This window comes from Lutra lutra, chromosome 17, assembly GCF_902655055.1.
Source record: "Lutra lutra chromosome 17, mLutLut1.2, whole genome shotgun sequence".
Classification (NCBI taxonomy): Eukaryota; Metazoa; Chordata; class Mammalia; order Carnivora; family Mustelidae; genus Lutra; species Lutra lutra.
The window spans coordinates 6,185,560-6,212,074 of NC_062294.1; the positions used below are offsets into that span (position 1 = coordinate 6,185,560).

Consider the following 26,515-nt stretch of genomic DNA (forward strand, 5'->3'; position numbering starts at 1 on the left):
CTTCCTATTCGACAGCTCCCCCAACGCCACCTGCACTCATGACACACACACAGACTCACCCACGGCAAAGCACACAGGTTATTTTTTCATGACCCCTGGAGAGATAACTAGTTGGGTAATAATTGACAGAATTCAATCCAAACAGTCATTAAAAAACCTTTAGCTCACAGGAAACGTCTTCTGCTTTAGGAGCCCAGGTGTTACTGTCAAGTTCTTTTTCGGACTGGGAGTGGGGTCTGGGGGGGGTGGGGCACGGGGATCGGGGTGCGTGCGTGTGTGTGTGTGTGTGTGCCCCCCACGTAAATGCAGGCAACCGGTGAGGTCTGGAAGATCTGGAAGGGGAAGAGCACTCTGGCTCTGTCTGTGTCTGCACGCTATCTCCCACATGCGTCGGGTTGAAGTGCTGGATGGAGAGCGAAGATACAATACAGGGGAAGAGATTCTTGGCAGAGGACAAGCGCGCTGGTCTTGCCAGAAAGGAGGTATGCCAGGCAGAGATAAGAACAACTAGAATACAATTATAATGGTCAATATCCACTGGTACTTACTTGTGCCAGGAGCCACGTTCTGCTACTTATTCATTCATTCTCTTTTTTCTTTTTTTTTTTTTAAGATTTTTTATTTATTTATTTGACAGAGAGAGAGATCACAAGTAGACAGAGAAGCAGGCAGAGAGAGAGAGGGAAGCAGGCTCCCTGCTGAGCAGAGAACCCGATGCGGGACTCGATCCCAGGACCCTGAGATCATGACCTGAGCCGAAGGCAGCGGCTTAACCCACTGAGCCACCCAGGCGCCCCATTCTCTTTTTTCAAATCATTTTCTCTGCCATGCTTTCCTCCGGCCATGGGGACTCAGCAGTCAATATCCCCAGTCACTTTGAATACGGTATCTTTGTGAGGGTGGTTCTATCTTTGTAGTGATTTTACAAGGGAGGACACTGAGGCACAGAGAGGTCAACAGACTTGCTCAAGGGGCGCCTGGGGGGCTCAGTCGGTTGGGTGTCTGCTTTCGGCTCCGATCATGATCCTGGGGTCTTGGGACTGAGCCTCACATAGGGCTCCCTGCTCGTCAGGGAGTCTCTTTCTCCCTCCTGCCCTTCCCTGCTTGTGCTCTCACGCTCTCTCTCTCTCAAATAAATAAATAACATCTTTAAAAAACAAAACAAAACAGAGACTTGCTCAAGATCCCACAGCAGTGGAGTCAAGCAGCCTTGTTTCCGTGGCTCTGAGCCACCCTACTGCCTGCTTTAGGCAAAAAAATAAAACACAGTCAGAATGTTAGGAACTAGCTTCCCTGTTGCCTTGTTGGAACCTCGTGAACCAATTCAGAGGTGGAGCCCTGTGCTTGCTTACAGAGAGGAAAACCTCGGCTGGGAGAGGGTCCATTCCTTAGGAAAGTACTGACCACCAGGGACAGCACCAACAGCCCCAGAGGGCACCCCCGCCCCTGCCGCTGGGCTTAGGGGATATCTTACAGGTGCTAGGCACCTGACTGGGAGGCACCAGGACTCTGATAAAGGCTGGGGGTTGGCCTATCTGGAGAGAGAAGATCTCACTTGGAGGTCAGATTACCTGGATTCAGATCCAGCCTGAGCCCCGGCACTTACTAAACTAGGCGGTCAGGAGGGTCTACCTCCCTAGACCCCCATTCAGCTGTAAAAGAATAAAAAATACCCAGGGAGAGCACTTAGCTCCTGCTGCCTGGCATACTGGAAGGACCGACTGATTGATTGATTGATTTATAAAGGGAGCAGGGGGAGGGGCAGAGGGAGAACAAGAGAATCCCCAGGCAGAGCCCCCACTGAGCAGGGAGCCCAATGCCCAAGGGAGACCAGGTGGGAGGCCACGACTCGTGGACCTCACTGTCCTCGGAACTGTGTGGGGTGATGACAAAGGTCTTCCAGTGGTCTTGTGCAGGGCAATGGCACCTCCCATCTGCCTTCCCAGCCACAGGGACACCTGAGGTGGGGAGATGTTGCTGGCTCCAGGCCAGGAAGCATCGGGGTGAGGATTTGGAATTCCCCGAGATCTCCCTCCTTCCACACACCCCATTCCCTCCTGTGGGCTGTGTGCACACCCATCCCGGGAGCAGGGACCTCTCCGGGGCCTCGTGGCCTCACCACCCAGGAGCTCTGGTATAGGATAGCTTTCTAGGGGAGGGTGCAGAACTAGTTCCGGCTCTTCGCTGGGGGCCTTGGCATTTCCTCAGTGGCTCCCACACTAGGGCTGGAGCCAAACACCCTTGAGGGTTTCCTCCTGTGGGCACAGCCACCAAAAATTAAGCAAATCTGCCCCCGGTGGCAGCCCACTGGGCTTCCCCACTGCTTGGTCCTGGGGCTCCCGAGGAGAGGGCAAAAGCTGCCATGACAGGGATGTCTAGGTAAGGATACTCCATGCCCTCTGCCAGGGCAGGGGGTGCACAATATTAGGGTAGTGAGCTGTAAAGCCCTGTGCAACTGAGTTCGAATCCTGACTCTGCCACTTACTGGCCCTTCCTGAAGCTCCATTTCCTCTTCTGAAGAAAGGGAACCCAGCCCCCTTGGGTTTTTTAATTTTTACTTTTTACTTTTTTTTAGGTTTATGTACTTATTTGAGAGAGTGAGAGAGGACCCCAGCGGGGGGGAGGAGCAGAGGCAGAGGGAGAGAATCCCAAGCAGACTCTGCGCTGAGAACTGACCCCAACATGGGGCTCGATCTCACAACCCTCAGATCATGACCTGAGCCAACAGAGACACTCAACCGACTCACTCACTCACCTGCCCATGGGCCTGGTCCTGATGGGAGGACTGTTGGGAGCACATGCTGCCTCTTAGCTCTTTTCTCCCGGGCCAGGGGAGAGGTTCGTGCTTGTCCCATCCTCACACATTCATTTCTCCATTCAGTGCGTCACATAGGTCTTCCGCTTGCCACCCTCGAGACACCTGTTTCCACATCACTTCTCACCACCCAACCCGAATCTCTTCCATCACCACCATATTCACCCTTCCCTGCAGTTAGCTCCATTCATAACTCTGAACATGGTTTCTCTTTAAGGCTGTTCTGTCTCAGGACTCTTGGGTGGCTCAGTTCATTGAGCATCTGCCTTTGGCTCAAGCCATGATCCCAGGGTCCTGGGATCAAGTCCCACGTCAGCCTCCTTGCTTGGCAGGGAGCCTGCTTCTCCCTCTGCCTGCCACTTCCCCTGCTTGTGCTCTCTTGCCTGCACTTGCTCTCAAATAAGTAAATAAAATCTTTAAAAAAAAAAAAAAAAAGACTGTTCTGTCTCTCCTACTTGACCATGAACTTCAAGAGGGCGAGAACCATATCTGTGTTTTGTTTTTTATTCACTGTGCACCAAATGTCTAGCCTGGTGCCTGTCACATTGATGTACATAATTAATAGTTTTGAATGAGTAAAGGAAAGAGCAAATCTTTCCAGAATGCCTTCTAGGTGGCAGATTCTGCACCAGCCATGAGGGAATTCAGCAGTGAATACCATGAACGCAGTTCCTGATCTTGGGGAGAAGCTGTCACGGGAGCAGTGACCAGTGGGGTGGGTGGTGGGGAAAGGAAGGCTTTATACCAACTGGGAGTACAGATAGAGTTGTAGAATTCTCCAGTGAGAACATGCCCAACCCCTTCTGACTCCCAAATGAGGACGTTAGGGTCCTAGTCTATCTGAGGGCTGCTCTGCCTCTGAATGAGGACCTCCTCTATCTGGCTGAGCTAATTTGTACCTCCTTTTTGTCCCCATCATTTTGTTTTAGGGTTATCCTTGAGGCCATCCATGTATGGAAGTGTCCCATTTTTTGCAAGCTGCTTCTTCGCTTTCCTGGGGAAAGGAGCCAATTAGACCAAGTTATTATCACTAATGATAACAATGGGTCAATGTGCTGCTTCCTTCTGCTGGCAGATGTGCCTTCCAGAGGGTACCTCTGAAGACAAGATATCTTTACCCATAAGAGAGGATTTCCCAACCTGTGCCAAAACAAACAACATTTCTGAGAATCCTGGAATGAACCATTCTTAGAACCCGGGGCCTACTTCTAATGGGAAGGTACTGTAACATCTCTGTAACATCTCCACCAAGTGGTTATCTTGTCACAGGCACAGCAAAGCCCCTGGAGTCTGACTTTCCAGTTGAGGACACCATTAGGAAGTTCTCCTCTAGACCACATCTAGTCCTTATTTCTTTCAGATATTTGAAGATCGCTTCCTTCTTTCTCCAGGTTGACAGTCCTCAATTGTCTTAATTGCCCCTTGTAGACGTCATAACGTGGATTTTCACGTGCCAAGTGCCTGAAGCAGCCACATGACTGAGAGTTCAATCCCTTGGGGCACGTGGATGGCTCTGCAAATTAAATATCTGCTCTCAAGGTCCTGGCATGGAACCTGACATCCGGCTCTGGGCTCACCGGGGAGTCTGTTTCTCCTTCTGTGTTTTCTCTCTCTCAAGTAGATAGATAAAATCTTAAAAAGAAAACAAAACAGAGTTTGAACACTTAAAAAATCATGCTGTTGGGCGCCTGGGTGGCTCAGTGGGTTAAGCCGCTGCATTCAGCTCAGGTCATGATCTCAGGGTCCTGGGATCGAGTTCCGCATCGGGCTCTCTGCTCAGCGGGGAGTCTGCTTCCCTCTCTCTCTCTCTCTCTCTGCCTGCCTCTCCATCTACTTGTGATCTCTCTCTCTCTCTCTGACCAAAAAATAAATAAATAAATAAATCTTTAAAAAAAAAAATCATGCTGTTGCAGTAACTGAAGAGTGTAGCATGGTGATCATGTGATTCACCAAGCAGGGATAGACCCCGTGTTGATGTCATGGTAACCCAAACTTCAAGGTGTGGTCTGCCTGGGACAGGTAATAACAGATCATCTCACAGAGATCAGGGCAGTCTTGCTGATAACACAAGATTTGTTGTGATTTTCATACTTTTGGGTGATAAGTAATGTCTTGAATGTTGATTTGTGATTGTGTAAATATTCTATATCTCATTTTCTATTTCATACAGTGGGAGAGGAAAAAAGCCAGAAGACAACTGGAAATTGGGGCTGGATCAAGTCTTTGTTCTTTCATCGATGTGTGCGGGGTGAAGATGTCTAAACTCGACAATTATCATTCATTTCAAGTAGGTTTCATATTTTATGTACTGTATAAGGTTTTCAGGATCCTTAGTAGCCTGGCCTTTTTTTTTTTTTTTTTTTTTTTTTTGGCAAATGGTACAGAATAGAGCAAGATTATCACCTCCCCTGGCCATGATGCAACATTCTTACTTACATGTCCAAAGCCTCATTTGATTTTTTGACAACTGACTTGTTTAGTTGACACTGTGTTTGCGATCAAATAAAATTTCAGTTTTTGTAGGAATTTTCTTGTCATTAAAATTTTTTTTTTGGGACGCCTGGGTGGCTCAGTTGGTTAAGCAGCTGCCTTTGGCTCAGGTCATGATCCCAGCGTCCTGGGATCGAGTCCCACATCGGGCTCCTTGCTTGGCGGGGAGCCTGCTTCTCTCTCTGCCTCTGCCTGCCATTCTGTCTGCCTGTGCTTGCTCTCTCTCCCTCTCTCTCTGACAAAAAAAAAAAAAAAAAAAAAATTTTTTTTGTAAATACATGGGGAGAAATTGTCCAAAATATAAATGTCAGTAAATATCCAAGGGTCCCTATGGCTATAAATTAATGATGGAATGAATGAATAAATAAATAAATGGAGGAAAAGAGACAAATGTCTCACATGGAAAAGTGCCAAAAAAACTTATGTAGCTATCCCCCATTCAAGGAGGTGACACAGAACTCACACTTCACGAGCTTGGCTGCACAGGTGGTTTCCTTCTGAGGAGCACAGTGTGGAGACAGGGAAACAGAGTAATTGGACACTGGAGAAACGTGACAACCACAACCTCAACCAGGTGATCAAGATCAGCATCAACAGTGATAAGTCATGTGATGAAAATGGCCCCTTTATCATTGCAGAACATTCTACAAAAGGCCTGATCAGCAGTGCCAAGTTTATCCAAAACAAGGAACTTCTGAGAAATAGTCACAGACAAGGGGAAGCTAAGGAGCCCTGAGCAGTCAGTGTCACGTGAGATCTTGGATGGGACCCTGCAGGAGAACAAGGACATCAGGTAAATACTAAGGAGCTCCGAATAAAGTATGAACTTGAGTTCATGAGAATGTATCCATATTGGTTCATTAGTTGTGACAAATGCCCCAGAATAATGGAAGCTGTGAGAACAGGAAAGTGTGGGTCGGTATCCGTGAACTCCATCCTGTCTTCAAATTTTTGTGTAACCCTAAAGCTATTCCAAAGTTGAAAGTTTATTTAAATATATAATAATATAGAAGTATGATAAATATGAATAATTTTATAAAATGTAATTTATTGTTCTAGACTTGTACCTCTATGAATATGATAGTAAATTTATTTTTATACTAAAAATAAATATAGCAATAAAAATATGTTTAAGTAACCTTTTGTTTTTTTAAAGATTATTTATTTGACAGAGAGAGATCACAAGTAGGCAGAGAGGCAGGCAGAGAGAGAGAAGAGGAAGCAGGCTCCCCGCCAAGCAGAGAGCCCAATGCGGGACTCGATCCCAGGACCCTGAGATCATGACCGGAGCCGAAGGCAGATGCTTTAACCCACTGAGCCATCCAGGCGCCCTAAGTAACCTTTTTTTTTTTTTTTTAAGATTTTATTTATTTATTTGACAGAGAGAGAGATCACAAGTAGGCAGAGAGGCCGGCAGAGAAAGAGGGGGAAGTAGGCTCCCTGCTGAGCAGAGAGCCCAACTCGGGGCTCAATCCCAGGACCCTGAGATCATGACCTGAGCTGAAGGCAGAGGCTTAACCCACTGAGCCACCCAGGCGCCCCAGCTATAAATATTCTTATAAACATCTCTTGATGCATATGTGTAGCCATTGCCCTTGGGTACATTCAGTGGAGTAGAACTATGGAATCCATGGTATGTGCATGAATCCAGCTTCAGTGCCATTTTTTCCCCCCAAAACGATTGTACCATTAACAAGTAGACTATGAGAGTTCCATGGGCTCCACATCCTTCCTCAAGTTTGGTATTGTCAGACTTCTTAATTTGAACTATTCAGATAGGTCTGCAGTTGGATCTAATTGAGTTCTTTTCTCTGATGACTACTAATTTTGAATACCTTTTCATACGTCAATTGACCATGTGGTATTCTCTTTGTGAAGTGCTTTATCAAGTTTTTTCTAACTTCTTTAGACGGATGATTTTTTTAACACCCCCCCTTTTTTTTTTAACTACATGCATTTTAAGGTTGTACAATATTTTTGAGTATGTCTGAGCTGCATTCCCCATGTTTGGCATGTACTGTTTTCATTACTGTTCAATGAAAAATGTTTTATAATTTCTACTAGGATTTGTTCTTCGTTACATGGGTTATTTAGAAATGTATTTTATAATTTCAGGGATGCCTGGGTGGCTCAGTTGGTTAAGTGTCTGCCTTCAGCTCAGGTCATGATCCCAGGGTCCTGGGATCAAGCCCTGAGTTGGGCTCCCTACTCCGTGGGTGGTCTGCTTCTGCCTCTTCCCTCTCCCTACTCATGCTTGTGTGCTCTCTCTCTCTCTCTCTTGCTCTTGCTCTTTCTCTCTCTCTGAAATAAATACATAAAATGTTTTTAAAATGCACATTATAATTTCACATGGGAAATTTTAGTGATATCTTACTGCACTTTCTAACTTTACTCAAATTGAAAGCATGTTATGTGTGATTTCAGTCCTTTGAAATATCTTGAGCCTTGCTCTGAGGCCCGTCGTGTAGTTGACTTCTGTAAAGGTTCACATGTGCTCAGAAAGACTGTTTGGTTCCAGGGATCCATGGGAAACAGTTAGGTCTTTTCCATCCCTCTAGCTTTAATTATGCTGTATTCTTACATTTCAGACACATCTCTTCGAAGCACCAGACACTAGGGTACTTGTTTTCTTTTCCAGTGTAACAGTCTTTGATTTTGTCTTGAAAGCAAACAACTTCACGCATTTACGTTTCACCAAGTATGGGTATGTTTACTTTAAATCTACCATTTTTGGGGTTCCCTGCTATTAGTCTTTTCTATTCTTCATTTTTCTTCTACTTTTTTTTACTTACTTTTCTTCTACTTCGTTTTACTTCTACTTTTCTTCTACTTTCTTGACTTCCTTTTAATTAATTATTCTTTGTTATTCTTCCACCCTCCCCCCTCATTACCTTGACAAGCACGCACTCTTTGTGATTCTTTTAACAGTTACTTAAATGAATTACCAAAGTCCGCCGTGACTTGGTATTTTTGCTCCCTTGGTAGGTCATGCCAGGACCTTTGAACGTTCACACACCACTCCCCACCGTCCTGAGTTGTATGCTATAGTCCTCATAAATTTTTGTTATCTACATATGTCAAATCCCCCAGGATATTATGATGTTTGTTTTATACAGTCAACATTCATTTATATTTTCCAACAAAGTAGTGACCCTTTTGTGGCTTCTCGTTCCTTCCCATTATCTCCATGTTTTCCCTTGAGATCATTTTTCTTAAGAGTTATTTATTTATTTGAGAGGGAGAGAGAGCACAGGGTGGGGCGGCAGGAGCAAGAAACTTTAGCAGACTCATCACTGAGCTTGGAACACGATGTGGGGCTTGATCTCACAACCCTGAGATCATGACCTGAGCCAAAATCAAGGGTCAGATGCTTAACTAAGTGGCCCACCCAGTGGCCCCTTCCTTTAGTATTTCTTTAGTGTGGGTGTTAGTGATAAAATCTGGTTTTGTTTTGTTTTGTTTTGTTTTGTTTTGTTTTGTTTCTGAAAATGTCTTCATTATCATTTTCAAAGGATAGTTTCACTTCGAGGGCATAGAATTTCAAGTTGGCAGTTGTTTTCTTTCACCATTTTCATGTCTTTGAGGAGATATGTTTTATATTTTATCTGGCTCTCTTGGACAAGCTCTCAGCCAGAGAGTTCATCCTAATTATCTTCTTTGCCACTACCACAAGCAAAGTTCCTAAGTCTTTTTTATACCCTCTGGTAAGGCTCAGATCTCCCTGTCTTTATAAGATTTTTTATTCGTATCAAAACAAAACCCTGTTAAATTTCATGTTATTAAGATTGGGTCCACTATCCCTTCCTCCTAGTGACACATCATGGGAAAGTCTAAGCGAATGTGCCATAGCCTTATTAAGTGTTGAAGCAAGATATTTTATAAGATTTCTATTCATTCACTACGTATTTACAGAGTTCCTACTGTGTGCCAGGTGCTGTTCTAGGCACTGAGAACACAACAATGAGTAAAATGACTTGGTTCCTGACCTCACAGAGAAGTCTAAATTCTAATTAGGGACACAGACCAGTAAATATACAATTACGATATAGCCATGAAGGACATACCTTTGGAAGTCTTTCAGATTGATATTAGCCATCTGACATTTCTTTACATTGCCAGTAATATCAAAAGTGACTTTGTCAAATCCCTTGCTGAAATCCAAAATCTGTGTGTTTACTCATTTACTAATTGGTAGAGTCATTCTAATCATTCTAATTTAATTATTGGTCAGCCATGTTAGGTCCTAGTAACAGTCTGTTCCTCTTCTAAGATCACCCAAGCCACTCTTTTTCTAAGGTCCATGAAAAGAATCAGATTCCCCTCTGCTCTATGGTTTTCTTTCTTTCTTTTTTTTTTAATTTTTATTTTTAAAAGATTTTACTTATTTATTTGACAGAGAGAGATCACAAGTAGGCAGAGAGGCAGGCAGGGATCGGGGGGAGGGAAGCAGGCTCTTCGCTGAGCAGAGAGCCCGATGCGGGGCTGGATCCCAGGACCCTGAGATCATGACCTGAGCCGAAGGCAGAGGCTTAACCCACTGAGCCACCCAGGCGTCCCTGCTTCATGGTTTTCAGAAGATATTATCTTTCTCTTTTTGAAAAAGACAAAAATTAGAAGCTTAGAGCCTCAGACCTCAGAAGCACTTCTCAGAGTAATTAATCTATGAATATACTCATGACATTAAAGGTGTTTGTTGATAAAATCCAAATCTGGATTTTAGCACTATAGAGAAAGTCGTCCTACCTTTAAGTTTAGAAATGTTTTCCTTTTTTAAAAATTTTTTTATTTTTATTTTTTTTAGTTTCTACACTGTGTAACCGTCTTACAAATCTTTGATGTGGTTCTGGCTGATAACTTCCTGGGACAGTAACTAAGTAATAAAATTGCTTAGATCAGTACTTTCCAACTTTTGTACTTCATAACCAGTGCAGTCTTTTTAAAAGGAGGGAGATACACATGGAGTCTCCACTATTTAACTTTGTCAAGTGAGAATGCATTAAAAACCAAGTGTCAATAGTCTACAGAAGAAAAGGTATTTTAACACCAAAAAAAGAAAAAAAATGGGCCAAGTCTCAGAATGAAGTGTGGTCTCATACTGAAAAAAATTTAACTTTGTGAGAAATTTTCTATGTTTGTCCTCATTTTTTTCAGAGAGCACCCCCAGATGGTAAATTTTGGTCACTAACAGCAGCCAATGGATGGCCAGTTGGGAACCAAAGTGAGAAAGCCATAGGGCCCTGCTCTTAAGAAAACAGTAGAACTTCACACTGGTGAGATTTAGGGAATAAGATCTAGATTTTGTGAACAGGAAGTGACATGCTCAATCCTGATCTTTTTTTTATCTGGGCTCTGGTCCTTGGGCTTATTTCTTTCTCGTCTCAGTACTAACTACAGCAAAGAACAAAACAGCATCAAGAATGGAAAAATCAAACTCATTGACTTAAGCTTATTAACCCATTGTCCTTGCCTCCCATACATTGTGTAGCAAAGCAATAACATTAGCAAAGAGCTAGCCTGAAAGATCCCTGAGTTCTACTTTGAGATTGTGTATCAAAACAATAACATTAGGGACTGGGGGTGGAGGGATGGGGTAACTGGGTGATGGGTTTTAAGGAGGGCAGGTGAGATGATGAGCACCGGGTGTTCAAAAACTAATGATGTGCTATATGTTGGCTAATTGAACATAAAAATAAACAAAAAGGGGCGCCTGGGTGGCTCAGTGGGTTGAGGCCTCTGCCTTCGGCTCGGTCATGATCCCGGGGTGCTGGGATCGAGCCCCGCATCGGGCTCTCTGCTCGGCGGGGAGCCTGCTTCCTCCTCTCTGTCTGTCTGCTTCTCTGCCTGCTTGTGATCTCTGTCTGTCAAATAAATAAATAAATAAATCTTTAAAAAAAATAAACAAAAAAACAAATATATTTTTTTAAGATTTTATTTATTTATTTGACAGAGAGAGATCACAAGTAGACAAAGAGGCAGGCGGAGAGGGAGAGAGGGAAGCAGGCTCTCTGCTGAGCAAAGAGCCCGATGCGGGACTCGATCCCAGGACCTTGAGATCATGACCTGAGCCGAAAGCAGCGGCTTAACCCACTGAGCCACCCAGGCACCCCCAAACAAATATTTTTAAAAGTACAACCAAACCAAACAAAAACAAAAACAATAACATTAGTAAAGAGCCAGTTTAAAAGGATCCCTGAGCTGTATTTTGACTTATCCTCATAATTTATAGACAAGGGTTCTCCACCTACACAGCTCTATTTTCCACAAATACAACATGTAGGAAAATATTTCCGCCCGTGCCTCCAAATCTCTCTCCTTTCTTGTTCTCCCTTAAATGCCTTGAAGTTAGTCTCCATTCCCTGTCTTCACTTCCTTTCCTCCCTCTTGGGAAGGGCCAGAGTATGAAAACTCTACTCTGAAACGAGGGAGACAATGGCATGAGTGACCCACTCACACTAGGCTGAGTGGTTTGCCAGCTTCTTCCTGCTGCAGAAGGAAGGCCATGTATCTCCTTCCACACGGGTCAGCCAAGCCGGGGTATCGGTGGTAATACAACTTCCGGAAGTAATTCTTTCTTCTTTTTTTTTTTTTTTTCTAATTTTATTTATTTATTTGACAGACAGAGATCACAAGTAGGCAGAGAGGCAGGCAGAGAGAGTTGGGGGCGGTGTGGAGAAGCAGTCTCCCCCTGAGCAGAGAGCCCAATGTGGGGCTCGATCCCAGGACCCTGGGGTCATGACCTGAGCCGAAGGCAGAGGCTTTAACCCACTGAGCCACCGGGTGCCTCCCAGAAGCAATTCTTAAATGTGCTCTAGAGATAGTAACCTCTGTGCACCGACTCATGGTCAGATCATGGTCATCAGTAAGCACGTCTGCTGAGTCTTCAAAATACTGCATTTATTCAATTTCAAGGATTATTCTCAGAGACGACAGCATTCCTCTCTTTTTGCCATTAAAACATATTTTGGTGAATGAAATCGTGGTGATAGGATACCAGTTTAGTTTTTGTTTCTGTTCTGATGTTCTGTTCTGAAAATTAAAATCTGACAAGCCTACATGTCTCTCCAGGTTTTGGTCTGAAATCTTACCAGTGTTCAGAATTCAAAAACATGGGAGCCCCACTCACAGAATGGTAGCTTTGAGTTAGCGAAGTTCTGGGTAGAAATCCAGCTCTGCTATTTACTTGGCTGTATGAACCGCACTCTCTGCTCCAAGCCACAATCTGTCACCAATAGTGGGATAATAATTCGTACCTCCTGTTGGTTATAAAGATAATCTATGTAAAAGGCTTGGCATGTCAGAGTTTTCAATGGCACCCATTATCACAATAATCTTTTTGGTTTCAACAAGAACTCCTTTCTCTGTTTCTGTCCCTTTTCCTTGGGACTTGTAAATGGAGGAGAGGCTGAAGGCAAACAACGCACAGTTTGGCGAGGCTTCTCTCCTGTCATTGTGGCTCCCAGGCTGAAGGTTCACAGAAGGAAACACATTTGCATCTGCATCTCCAGAAGGGAGATTAGATCTAGGATGTCTGTTAGAAAGACAACATTTCAAAATTTGGGAGCACAGCTGAATACCAAAAGGAAATTACACCATAAGCCAGATGTTCCAGGAACTTCTTCTCCATTTTTTTCCTTTTGCCTGAAGGGAAAGTTGGAGTTCATAAAGAAAACAATGAGCAGAAATTGCTATCGCAAAATTGTTCATGGTTATTTAAGATGAGTCCATTCAAAAATAATCAAAGATGTGCACTATGATTTATAAAGGAAGTTGTTCACGTCGGTGTTATTTATCATGTGTGGAATAGAGAAGCGTCCTAAATGGCTAACCGTAAAGGATTTGTTATATCAATTATGGTACTTTTATCTGACGGACTGCTATACGGCCATTAAAAATCATGTTATTGAAGAATATTTAATGACTTGAGAAAACGTTTGCAATATTTTTTGATCAAGGAGAGCAGGTTACAAAGCAGGATATATAGTATGATCACATTTTATGTCCTTGTAAGACAGGTATCAGCAGGAAGCTCCTCCTCAGGTTTCAGATAAGACTGGCTTGCATGCCCCGTCCTGTGGCCTGGGTCATCAGAACCTTGTGTAGAGTCCTTCAAGAGCCTTGCCTAGATTTCTTCGAGATCCTAGGGACCTACCCTCTCATAGTTCCTTCTGCCTCTTGTCAGTCACTGCTTCGCTCTACCATTCTGAGCTCAGTGTGAAACTCCACTTCTCTTTTCTGTTGGCAAAGCAGAATGTATAGCACTAAGTCAATGGTAGCAAAGTTCCTCCTAATTTTAATGACCTGAGAGTTGGACCTGACAGAGAGGGAGGGATGGAAGAATCATGTACATCAGTGTAGTAGGGTGAATAGTGGCTCCAAAAAGAGACGTCCATGTCCTAACTCCATGAACCCGTGATTGTGACATTATTTGGGGGGAAAGGGGGGTTTGGGATCTTTTTTATTAAAAAAACTTTTTATTTTTTATGGTGAAAAAGTTTATGTTTCGATTCAGCCAGCTGGACTCAGTTTAGATGATCCCAATTTGGTTGGCAACATCCAAAACATCATCGTCAAGAGACAGTTGAACATAACATGCCTTCTTCTCTCCATCGGGCCTGGTCAGGGTGTTGACCTTGGCCACATCAGAGTCCTAGAGCTTCTCCACAGCCTGATTGATCTGGTGCAGGTTAGCCTTGATGTCCACAATGTTATCTTCTATTTTCTTCATGGCTGGCTCCTCTGTCCCTCCCCCATGCTCGAGCACTCGTTCTCTTTCCCTCAAATAAATAAATAAAGTCTTTTAAGGAATGAAATATGAAATTGTTTTTTTTTCCTAACAGCTGATCATGAAATATCACTAGGGGCATATAACTCGGAAAGAACTCACATACTTTGATTTGGCTGATGGACTTGGCAAGGTGGAACGGTTTTGCCAGTTATACGATGAATTCCTTTCCTAAGTTGAACGAGGTAAATCGGTTATAAAGTTGCTATAAAATACATTTAAGACACTTGATAAGATTAAAGTATTTTAGCAAAAATATGACATTCTCAGTTCAACATTTGTATTGAAATTAACTGTTTTGATTGACCCAACTCTGAGGACACCTCGTTAAACAAGATGCCTCCAAGTGGAAGAACGGTGGCCACTCCACAGAGCCACCCCACAGAGAGGCAGGAGCCTCTCCCCGCTTTCTCTCTCCTTCCACATTCCCAAGTCCTGTGGTCCATGAGGTGCCCTAGCATTGCCCCATTTTGTGTCCTCCTCTCTGACCCGGGGCTCTCGCTCAGCTTCGACTCACTCCACAGGACTCTAGGGCGTGGCATTTTTAGACCATGGGAGGAGAAGAAGGCAGTGAGTAGGGAGCTCTGTGGCCTGGTCTCAGGATGGATTGTCTCTAAGAGATACACTCTGAAGATGGCCAAGATTAACTCTCCAACACTCTCGGGTACTACTCTTATCAGGAAGCCATCAGGAAAACAGAAAGGAAGCAGAAGGAATGGAAAGAGAGAATGAGTCTGAGACACTTGCCAAGACAAAGGTAAATGGATACAGGAATGAAGGAAGAGAAGGGGGTGTCACGATAACACAGCCAATGTCAGGTGTTGCTGGAGACAAGCAGTACTCCTGTGGACATGAGGTTCAGATAGGTGGACGTCCCCATAAATACCTCCCAGGGGCAAGATCATGTACATCTGGGGGTCCCTTGTGCAAGGTTAAGAGTTGAAACCAAGATAACTAAAGAGTTCTTTCAGGCAAAGGATGTAGATGGAGAAGGAAAGAAAACTGGAGGTTGACTCTTGGGTTTTAACTAGTTAAGAGCTAGGAAGAAAGTTCAAAGGAGGCAAAGAAAGAAGACGGAGAGGAGGGGGTGAGGAGGGAGGGGAAGGAGGAAGAGGAGACAGAGACTGGTATAAATAGGACAGTGTTAGTCAAAGGAGAAGGGGTTCCAAAGGAAGAGGGGAAGAGTGATACTGTTTGTGACCGAAATTCAAATACTAGGCAACTGGTGAGGAAAGGTTCCTTGCAAAAAGGAAAATCTAAACAAATGGTGAATTTTAATTTGTCTTGCATAACTGAATGCCTAATGAAACATCTGTGCAGGGATTGCATTCAGTGTCACCGAATGAACTCGTCGCACTTAGAGGACTGCCTTTAGTTTTGTTGATGCTGCTGAATAAGATACACATTGCTCTCTCAAGAAACAGCACCTGAATGTTCCTTACAAGCGAAGAGGGCGAGATCAAAGGAACTTCCTTTCTGTACTGTGCATCCCTATTCATATGACATTGACCTGCCGTGCTCTCTGAGGGAGGAGCCCCTTTGGGTCTGCTGTGGGTTAGGTAGACACCCACTAAATATTGATGCCTGCATAATTAGAGTGACTAAAATAATCCTGGCATAAAATTACCCTACCAGTTAGAAGAGAGACAAAATGAAGTAATTCGATCATGAAAATTGATACAAGTCGACTCTCGGTTTTCAATGCAGCTAATTGGAAGCCATTTATTATTCAAACCCCACTTTTGCTGGTTGGTTTATAGTCTTTTCTCCTTGCCCTGAGAAAGAGGAAGGGGGGAGGAGAGTCCCATGGGCAAAGCTGTCATATCGGGATGGTGGAAAGGAGAAGGATGCTTATTTCTCTAAGGCAGGGCCCCCTCATCTCTTCCCTGTATTGATCTGGTCATCTACGACATGCTTCTGTGGGCATGACCAGGATGACTGGCCATCCCGTTCTCTCCTACTCGAATGAAATTGCAATTGCAACAAAACGGACATTATTGTAGGTGTAGTCTTATTTTTTTTAAGCTTTTATTTATATATTTGTGAGAGGAGGAGGAGAGAAGCAGCCCCTCCCCCCAAGCAGGGAGCCCAATGAGGGACTCGATCCCAGGACTCTGAGATCATGACCTGAGCCGAAGGCAGGCACTTAACCAACTGAGCCACCCAGGCTCATGGTATAATCTTTAGAAAATAACAGCTTTATTGGGCTCTATGATTCACATATCATAAAATCCACCCCTGGAAAGCATGATTTACAAACCAGTGGATGTTAATGTTCACAGAGCTGTACAATCATCATATTGCATCACTGTAGAGAGAAACCCTATTCCCATTAGCACTCATTCCTGTGGCATCCTAAACGTCCAAGCTGCTGGCAACCACCAATCTGCTTTCTGTCTCTATGGATTTGCCTACTCTGGCCATTTCATATAGATGGAATCATGAAATGTGTGGTCTTGTGACTGGCTTCTGAAACTGGCCGATAGGAACACGAGCTCGGTTTTCCTAGGTTCATCCATGTTGTAACATGTATCAGTACAGACGGCCCCTGACCTAGGACTTAGGATGGTTCGACTTGTGATTTTTCAACTTTACCATGGTGAGGAAGCAATGTGCCTTCTGTAGAAACTGCGCTTCGAATCTGGAATTTGGAATGTGGATCTTTTCCCCAGGTCAGCAATATTTAGGATGACCCTTTCTCATGATGCTGGGCTACAGCGAGCCAAAGGTCTCCGTCCACCACAGGATCCCAAGGATAAACAAGGGAGCCACTTAAAACCATTCTGTTTTTCATGTTCAATACAGTATTTGATAAATGACACAGGATACTCAACGCTCTATTATCAAACAGGGTTTGCGTTAGATGATTTTGCCCAACTATTGTTTAGTGGAAGGATTCTGAGCGCATTTAAGGCGAGCTAGGCTAAGCGATGATATTCAATAGGTTAGGTGTGGTAAATGCATTTTTTTTTATTTTTTTTAAGATTTTTTATTTATTTATTTGACAGAGAGAGAGATCACAAGTAGACGGAGAGGCAGACAGAGAGAGAGAGAGGGAAGCAGGCTTCTTGCTGAGCAGAGAGCCCGATGCAGGACTCGATCCCAGGACCCTGAGATCATGACCTGAGCCGAAGGCAGCGGCTTAACCCACTGAGCCACCCAGGCGCCCTGCATTTTTGATGTATGATATTTTCAACCTACGATGGCTTTCTCGGGACATAACCCCATTGTATGTCAAGGAAGGTCTGTACTTGGTTGCTTTTTACAGCTGGATAATATTCTGTTTGTACGGGTTTTATCATGTTTTATCTATCCATTCACCCGTTGATAGACATTTGGACTGTTTCTCTTCTGAAGCTATTGTGAATAATGCAGACATGAACGTTCCTGCACAGATTTTGCACATGTTGTCTTGAGGGCGATCTGTAACCAAGAGCAGCTAACATTGCCCAGGAGGTGTCTGCGGGGGACACAGACCTCACCTCATCTCGTCAGTTCAGGACCCCTCCGTGCAGAGCTGACGTTCAAATCCCTACCACTCTGACTGCAAGATCTGTTTCTTACCTCCTTGCTGTACTTCCTCTAAGTCTAAAGACTAGAAAGGGAAGTTATTCTTTGCTTCACGCTCACTACTGTACTCCAGGTAAGACATTAGTCATGACATGTCCTAGCTGATCACAACACATACTGTTTGAAAACCGCCAAGCCTGAAAGTGTGGCCTCCTGGAGAAACAATCTTGAGGGGCACAAGGAAGCCCACAAAGTGTATCAGGACAGAATTTTTCAGATGCCACAGTTTCCTGAAACCACAGGAGAGTCCTAAGGAAGCCCCAGTATCTGAGTAGCATGAAGAACCGTATCACAGCACAGACCTAGCCAGCACCTGTCCATTCCTCAGACGTAGCACACTCCATCCGGACTCTACGCTTTTACCCTGTTACGTCTTCCACCAAAATGTTCCTTTCTTCTCTTCTTGGGCCACCTCCTACTCACTCTTCAGGACTCATATGATAAGGAGACATTTGAGGAGCTGTGCCCAAGGAAATGACAGGGATGGAGAGAAAGCCCACTCCTCAGCCACCTCGGTGTGGAGCATCCTTTAAAAGCACAGCCTTACAGGATTCTGGCGTGCAGAAGACGCACCTGGTGTCCCACTGCCACCCCTTCACACCTACTGGAACTGGAAAAAAGAGGGAAAATCAGGGACACCCGGCAAACATATGGACACACATAAATGTGGAAACTCTGAGATGGAGGGTTAAAAAGACACATGCAGAGTGAATATTCAGGAGTCTTGGGGAGCCTCATCGTCATCCTTCCACCCATCAGCCATCCAAGCCCTGCTGACGGAGCTGAGACACCCTCCTCACGCTTCCCTGCATTAACCAGGCACTGTGCTCAGCACTGTGGGTACACAAAGACGGAGGCAGACGTCTAAAAGCTGAAATTGGAGGTGGCAGTAAGCGTAGATGTGGCCCCTGAAGCTGCAACAGTCGGGCGGGGCACGCAGGGGACATTCCGGGAGCAACCCCGGGGGTCCAGCGCCGGGGAGCACCGACGTGAAACCTGCACATCGTAGAGATGCCGAGGCCTCCCGCCTTCCTAGAGAGGCCCGGAAGTGGCCCCGCCGCGGGCCGGGCGCAGGGGTGGCGGAGGCGGGCTCGCGAGGCCTGGGCTCGTGGCCGGTCGCCGTGCGCAGGTGCTGCCGGCGTCCGCCCCTGTGAGCGGGCCGGGGCCGGGGCCGGGGCCGGGGTCGTGGGCGGGGGGGGCGCCGAGAGCGGCTGCGCGCGGTGGCCGGCCCGGGGGGCACAGGCGCTGCGGAGGGCGCCCCTCGAGATGGCGGGAAGACCCCCGCCCCCTTCCAGCTCTCGGTCGGATTAGCAGGGCGCCGCGGCTTCCGAGAACGCCGCGCGGGACTCGGACCGGCCGCTGGGTTCTGTTGTTTTGTTTTTCCTTGTTTTTGTTTTTGTTTTTGTTTTTAACAAGAGCAGCCCCGGTCCCGAGTTTCCCGCAGGCCCGTCTGGCTGGACGTGCTCGTTCGTTCTCCTCCCACGGTTCCTGGAAATCCCACCTCCCCTTAGGGCCGGCGGTTCTGGTTTCCCATCCCAGGTGGGAATGTGAGGTTCGCGCTTAAACTGAATGTTTGTCTTGTAAAGAGGGAAATTTGAGCAAAACGTAACTGGTGAGTGGTAGCAGCAGAGGTACCGGGTGTGACGGACGCTGTGAAGGTGGCAGGTAATCGCCGCATTGCCCCAGCCCCGGGGGCGGCCCCTCGCCTCAGTAAGAGCCCAACCTTGGGGGTTCGGGGGCGCACGTGGGTGGCGCAGTGCGTTTGGACTCTCGGTCTCAGCGCTCTGATCTGGGGCTCGTGAGACTGAGCCCTGCGTGGGCTCTGAACTCAGTGCAGTCTACTTGAGTTTCTCCTCCTTCCTCTCCTCCCCTCTGCCCCAGCGCCATCTCTCTCTCTCTCTCTCTGAAACAAGTAAATATCAAAAAACAAACAAACGAAAAACCTAGGCTGGGGAGTGCTGCCCATCTGGCTTCAAGCCCTGGGTCTAGCTCAGCCACTGAGAACCAGTTCTGGGTGGGGAGTTTAAGATTTTTTTTTCTTCCAGTTAATGGAGATAATTGACCTAACTTGTAGTTTTTTTGTTTGTTTAAAGATTTTATTTATTTATTTGACAGATGGAGATCACAAGTAGGCAGAGAGGCAGGAAGGGGGTGGGGGGGAAGCAGGCTCCCCGCTGAGCAGAGAGCCCAATGTGGGGCTTGATCCCAGGACCCTGAGATCATAACCTGAGCCAAAGGCAGGGGCTTTAACTCGCTGAGCCACCCAGGCGCCCCATAACTCTGTAGTTTTAAGGTGTGCAATGTGATGGTTTGTTATACTGTGAAATGATGATCACAGTAAGGTTTGTCAACATCTCAGGCACCTCACATAATTAGTGTTGTGTGTGTGTGTGCACGCGTGTGTGCGCTGAGCTCTAAGGTTCTAGTCTTGGCAACTTTCAAGTATGTAGTAGGGTATTGTGGGCTGTAGTCTGGTATACTGCTATGTATTGGGGCCCCAGAACTCATTCTGTCCTTACTGGGAAACGTGTACACTTGACCAACATGTCATTTCACCCAGCCCCCAGCCTTGGGTCACCACGATGCTGTCCCCCTGGAGTATATGGACTTTCCACATAGCGCTATGCCCTCAGCTAATTTTCTTCCCAAATGTGTCTGGCCTTTTAGGTTGTACACCTCACATCTCTTTTACCTGTGTCAGGATTACTGCCCTTATCTTTCCTAACTTCATCTTTATTGTTTTGACTGCTTGATATTAAGCACAAATAATTTTCGGATCCCGCATGGAATTTGAACAGCACTATTTCTAAACCGTCTGGCCTCAGTGTATTTTCCTGATCTCAATATCGGAAGAACACAGTTCCGTTTTGCCTCTAGGTAATACTTGGATAGTAATTTAAAACATACCACCACAGAGTTAAACCACTTGGAGCTGTTTTTAATCAACCTTGAAGCAAACACAGTAAAATTTTATTTTTATGAAGGCGGTCTTCCATTCTCCTTTCTGCTCTGGGCTCCAGGGGCACGTAGATTTGTATATTGCATTATAATACCAGAGGGTTAGTAGCCTTATCAACTCGAACTCCAGGGATAAAGGAGTTGTGTGGGTAATCTAAGGTTCTTATTATTGATCTTTAGCATTTAATTAAGTCTTTGTAAATCTAAAGTACCCATAGTCATTTTTATGAGTTTTCTCATAACTTCCCTGTGTGATATCAACTTTATTACCCTCACTTTTATCTTAGTATTATCAAGAGGTCAGGCGGATTTAAATTTCATTTTTCCCTGTTTGTAATTAAGATTCCTTTTCCTCGATCATGTACTTAACTTTAACCCATATCCACTAGAACGAGTGCTCAGGTCAGATGTGACCTTCTACCCTCCACCCAGAGGAATACAGTTAGTTACGAAGCTGGGTTTTGAAAGAGCCTTAAAGCAATTGCGACTATCAACAGTGGTGTGAGTGCCCAGCCCCAGCAGGAATCAGATGGTAACTAATTAATAAAAGAGAAGCCATAAAGTGTGTAAAGATCAGGCAGCTGGTTGAAGAAAAACTGTCTGCTCTTCTCCCTTCCAGCTTAGTGTTCTGGGGAGTATCTTGCAGTTTTCTGAGAAACGTGTCTATTGCATTTTTTTCTGTGCTTATTGATATAGGGAGCCAGGAAGGGAGGAGCTGGGTTTTGCCCACCTGGTGGATAGGCTGCTTTTCCTTGCTGTTTGTCTTGCTAAATCATTACTTTTTCCTTACTCATGGCCACCTTTCTTGCCTGACCATCCTAATCAGGTCAATATCCAAGTTCTTGCTTCAGATCATTATGGAATGAGTTCAGGGTAATGAGGAGTAACGTGAGTAGGCCTGGCAGGTACTCTGACACGTTAATAATTTGAACTGATACATTCCCAGCATGACTAATGTGCACATGTGCACAATGACCACATTGTGGTCCTGTGACTGCACTGGAATGTGCAATTTTAAAAACAAAGAATAATTAGAGTATTAAGAATTTCTGTTGCAGTTTTTTTTTTTAAGATTTTATTTATTTATTTGACAGACAGAGATCACAAGTAGGCAGAGAGGCAGGCAGAGAGGGGGGGGAGTAGGCTCCCTGCAGAGCAGAGAGCCAGATGCGGGGCTCCATCCCAGGACTCTGAGACCATGACCTGATACGAAGGCAGAGGCTTTAACCTGTCTCAGTTTTCTTAAATGAACTCTGAGGCCTGGTCCATATTCTGAATCCCTTCTCATGGAATTCTTGTGGCGATATTAAGAATATCTTAAACTTTGTTATCTGGTATCCTGTTAATCAAAGTAGAACATCTGTTAGCCAAATGGAACATTTAGAAAAACCTGTGTGTGCTGTTTCAGTGAATGACTGCACACTCTTCAGACTATACCTGGACTCTGTCCCCTGGGCTATAAGTCCCTCGCCAGCTCCTGTCCTGTTGTCAGCTCCGCTCCCTGGCATTTCTTTCTCACAGATGAGCCTCTAGCCCAGTCCCATCACCTTTACCTGAGATTCTTCGGTTTCCGGACTCTCCCTCCCTCCAGGGAAAGCTTGACCTTTAGCAAGGACCAAAAGGAACAGGCCTGTTCAGTAAACATACAAAGGCTTTCAACTGTTCACAGAATAGAATCTACACTCCCCCACTCCCCACCCATCCAGAAACTCAAAGGTGTCTGAAAGCTGGCCCCAGGCCATCTTTCCCACCTTAATCACCAGCACCCTGCTTTGGCTTCAGTTTGCATACCAGCCACGGACCCACCATATGGCCTGCCTGTTGTTGTTCCGTTCCTTAATGATGCTCCCTCAGCATATGGTAACCTGCCTGGTGGTCTCAGCCCACCAAGATCTTCCTGCTGTCCTGATTGACCCCTCAGTGAAGTCTTCTCTCAGACACCCTCCAGATTTCTCCCAACACCCACCCAGGTGCTCCCACAGTACATGGTTTACACCTTGTTTACACTGTTGTATAAATAATCTTATTTTCTCCTTTTGGCCTCATAGTTTAGATATTTGCAAAAGGCCCTCTCTCCATCCTAACTTCCAGAGAGCAGGAAATCTGTCTCATTTAACTCTGTGTTGTTTTCATCCCATGACCCAGAATCTGTTAGAAGATAAGTTAAATGAAAATAGCAGTGTTTGTTGACAAACCTGATGATGAGTCTTAGACACCGCGGGGCTCTGCGTCACTTGAACCCATTGTCTTACTGAGCTGGGTGTATTTCACAGTGGTCCACATCGTCCTTAATTTGACCGGATACTGGTTGAGTGTCTGCCACGTGATAGGTGGTGGTCCAGAATCGCCAGTGGGAAAGGTAGATGGTCTTAGTTCTCATGGAACTTAATGCTCTGTTGGAAGGAGAGCAGTGGTTAAAGAAAAAGTCGACAGATAATGTTAGGTTGCGAAATGTACCATGAAGAAACAAAGCAATATTGAAGGTGAGGGGAGCTCGAGCGTCTCTGATTGAGCAGATGACGTTCAAGCAGACCTAAATATTGAAGGGAAGAAGTCAGGGGTGAAGTGTCTGTTATGCCCGAGTTTTCACATCAGAGAGACCACCAAGGAGCCAAGCACCGATGCAATCACACGAGGGTTTATTTGACAAGCTTAAGCTTGGGCCCAAGTATACCCGACTGTGGAGTAGGGACTTGGTCCCCGAGCCAGATTATACTCAGAGTTTTTAAAGGCAGAGTAGGGGTGGACTCCGCGGTGGGTGAGGACAAAGGGGGTTTGGATGATGTAAGTCTCTAAGGAATTTTGGAAGCGAGGTCTCCAGGACCTTGAGGGGATAGCTGTTGTCTGAGGAAAAGGTTATTCATTACCAATAATAAAAATCTTCTTGTGAGACCCTTTAGATGTGTATCAGTGGGTCATATACTTGGGAATGATTCTTGACACTATCTTGGAGGTTTAGAGATAAAGTTTCCTAAAGGAATTGTTAAAGTAGACTTACAGGATTCTGGTCCGACTTGTCGGGGTAGGGGGTCAGTCAGGCTAGGATTGTCCTTAGCAAAATCTCAAGGTGAGGGCAGTTAAGTCCCCAGGGGAGAGCCACTCTGTTTCAAGGGCTTGTCAATAGGTGAGGAATTTTAATGATTTTCTTCTCCCTCTGTTTCCCACATCAGCTAAATTTGAGGTGGGATGGCCTTAATTTTCTCGGCCTCCACATTTTCCCCTGAACAATTTTGACCCTTAAATCTTTAAGGTTGTTGAAGGTGGAAGGTCTCATCTTCTGTAACTTCTTCCTGCTGAGTAGGGGCGTAGAGTTGTCCCTACCTACCTGGGTCAACATTGATCATTTAAGGAATGTGTAGGGGAGTTACGAAAGGCAGAGGCAGCTGAACCCAGGGGTTAAAATCAATCATTAAAGGAGAGAGAGACTGTGTAAAGTGCTAACCCGAGTAGGTCAGAACCCAAGAAATATTTTGTGATAATCTGGAACATCAAGATGGCTGCACTTATGTCAGGGCTAGACTTGGGGTGGGTACAGCCATGTTTTTCTTGGCCTCCACAGTGTCCCTGACTGACATGCACTGTCAGTGGCCTCGGTGGCCTCAGTGGCCTTCCCACCAACCGATTGCGGCATGATGGACTGGTTAGCTTTCCTGGCCATCGGATGTCCTTAGCACGCTCATCCGGAGGAACTTGTCAGGCTCTTTGCAACCCCGTGCTCTTGAGAGACACAATCATGGTGTGTGGAAATGTAGAACAACCCATCACCAGACTAGAGCTTGAAGAATAGGTGATTGGAGAAATGGGGTCATGGAGAGCCCATTGCATAGGGCTTATTTGCTGGGGCTTCGTAAGCCTCTGAGCTTACCACCAGTGCCCCTTTTTTGCTGTAGCAGTAGGCTCAGAGGGGGTCAGTAACACTGTTGCATACTTCTTTCTTACAGGTCCAGCGATCTTCTGACTGTCACACATGGACTTCCAAAAATCCCCAAAGGAAACTGTCCTCATTACCGGAGGAGGTGGCTATTTTGGTTTCCGGTCAGTGCCTCCATCACACATGCCCATGGAATTATTTCCCTGATAGTTGCTGGAAAAAAATAGAGCTTTCAATGCTGACATTAATATAGTATCAGCTTCTACATATTGGAATAGTGTTAAACCAGAAATGAACTAGGTTGCCCACTGCGTGGGTGCTAAAATTCAGAACTATAGATGTATTCTACTTTAAGAAAAATTCTTTGTAAAGGTATCAAATTAGGGAGATAACTGGTGTCATCAAAAGCATGTGACAATAATAGTTATTCTTTTGCAGCTTTATCTTTCATAAATATGCCAAAGAACGGGTGGTAGTTTCTAAAACAGAGGGAAAAATATGGGACATGTAGATGCCACGGTATCAGAAGATAAAGCTTCTCAGTGTAATTCGAGGAGATGTGTGGCTCCCCAGTTTTGAATCTTCACATACTTACTTACCGAAGTAAGGGTTGCACCCGTGAACATGGAAGGTGAGGGACTCAGGATAAGCCTAGAAGGCGTGGATCAGCCATACATCAGTTGGTAAATTATCTTACGCGCTTTTCCTCAGGCATAGCTTACCAGCAATTCCATCTGACTTGCTTCTCATTGCAGCCTGGGCTGGGCTCTGAGCCAGAAAGGATTCCATGTGATTCTGTTTGACATCAGCAGCCCCGTTCATTCCATTCCCGAAGGAATCAAGTTTGTCCGTGGAGACATTCGCCACCTCTCTGCTGTGGAGAAAGCCTTCGAGGATGTGGACGTCACGTGTGTGTTCCATGTTGCCTCTTACGGCATGTCCGGGCGGGAGCAGCTGAATCGGAGCCTGATTGAAGAAGTCAACGTGGGGGGCACAGACAACATCCTCCAGGTCTGCAGGAGGAGAGGGGTACCAAGATTCGTTTACACCAGCACTTTCAATGTCGTCTTTGGAGGTCAAGTTATCAGAAATGGAGATGAGTCTCTGCCTTACCTACCTCTTCACCTCCATCCCGATCACTACTCTCGGACCAAATCTATTGCAGAGAAGAAGGTGCTGGAGGCCAATGGTACCAACCTGGTCAGAAGTGATGGTGTCTTACGAACCTGTGCTCTGCGGCCGGCTGGCATCTATGGGCCTGGAGAACAGAGGCACCTTCCCAGGATAGTGAGCTACATCGAGAGGGGTCTGTTCAAGTTTGTGTATGGGGATCCTGGGAGCCTGGTTGAATTTGTCCATGTGGATAACTTGGTACAGGCTCACATTCTGGCCTCAGAGGCTCTGAAAGCTGGCAAGGGCCACATTGCCTCTGGGCAGCCCTACTTCATTTCAGATGGCAGGCCCGTGAACAACTTCGAGTTCTTCCGGCCTTTGGTTGAGGGCCTAGGCTACACGTTCCCATCTGTCCGCCTGCCGCTGACCCTCATCTACTGCTTTGCGTTCCTGACAGAAGTGGTTCACACCATCTTAGGTCAACTCTACAACTTCCAGCCCTTCCTCACCCGCACGGAAGTTTACAAAACTGGCGTCACACATTACTTTAGCCTAGAGAAGGCCAAGAAGGAGCTCGGTTATGAGGCTCAGCCATTTGACCTCCAGGAAGTAGTAGAATGGTTTAAAGCCCGTGGTCATGGCAGAAGTCCTGGGAATCGTGACTCTGAATGTCTTCTTTGGGACGGGCTGATGGTCTTACTCTTGGTTCTAGCAGTTCTCACGTGGCTGCCTACCTCTGTGGTTCTGTCACTGTGAGGGAACTAGAAGTAAGCTGATCACACTTGCTGAGGTGGTTTTCAAGAAATACAGGTTTAAAATATCTATAGATCTAAATATATCTGTATAGATACCTAGATGGATAGAAATAGATTTCTGGTAGGAAAGTTTGGCTCTTCTGATTGCTACTTCAGAATAG

At 45.5% G+C, this 26,515-nt stretch overlaps 1 protein-coding gene across 13 annotated transcripts; it reads left to right on the plus strand.

The window, feature by feature from the left end:
• The first annotated feature begins 20 nt into the window (after positions 1 to 20).
• Positions 21 to 26,515, plus strand: SDR42E1 (short chain dehydrogenase/reductase family 42E, member 1). Of its 13 annotated transcripts, none has more exons than XM_047710921.1 (6): positions 18,836 to 19,262; positions 22,322 to 23,186; positions 24,180 to 24,351; positions 24,557 to 24,647; positions 25,085 to 25,169; positions 25,242 to 26,515. In XM_047710921.1, the coding sequence occupies exons 3-6, from the start codon at positions 24,277 to 24,279 to the stop codon at positions 26,353 to 26,355; spliced, it is 1,365 nt and encodes a 454-aa protein (XP_047566877.1). In that variant the 5' UTR covers positions 18,836 to 19,262; positions 22,322 to 23,186; positions 24,180 to 24,276; the 3' UTR covers positions 26,356 to 26,515. The 13 variants fall into 13 exon arrangements, with proteins under 13 accessions (XP_047566876.1, XP_047566884.1, XP_047566877.1 ...); XM_047710922.1 differs by having other exon boundaries at positions 22,761 to 23,186; XM_047710920.1 differs by lacking the exons at positions 18,836 to 19,262; positions 22,322 to 23,186; positions 24,180 to 24,351 and adding exons at positions 21 to 482; positions 4,986 to 5,102 and having other exon boundaries at positions 24,557 to 24,650; positions 25,088 to 25,169.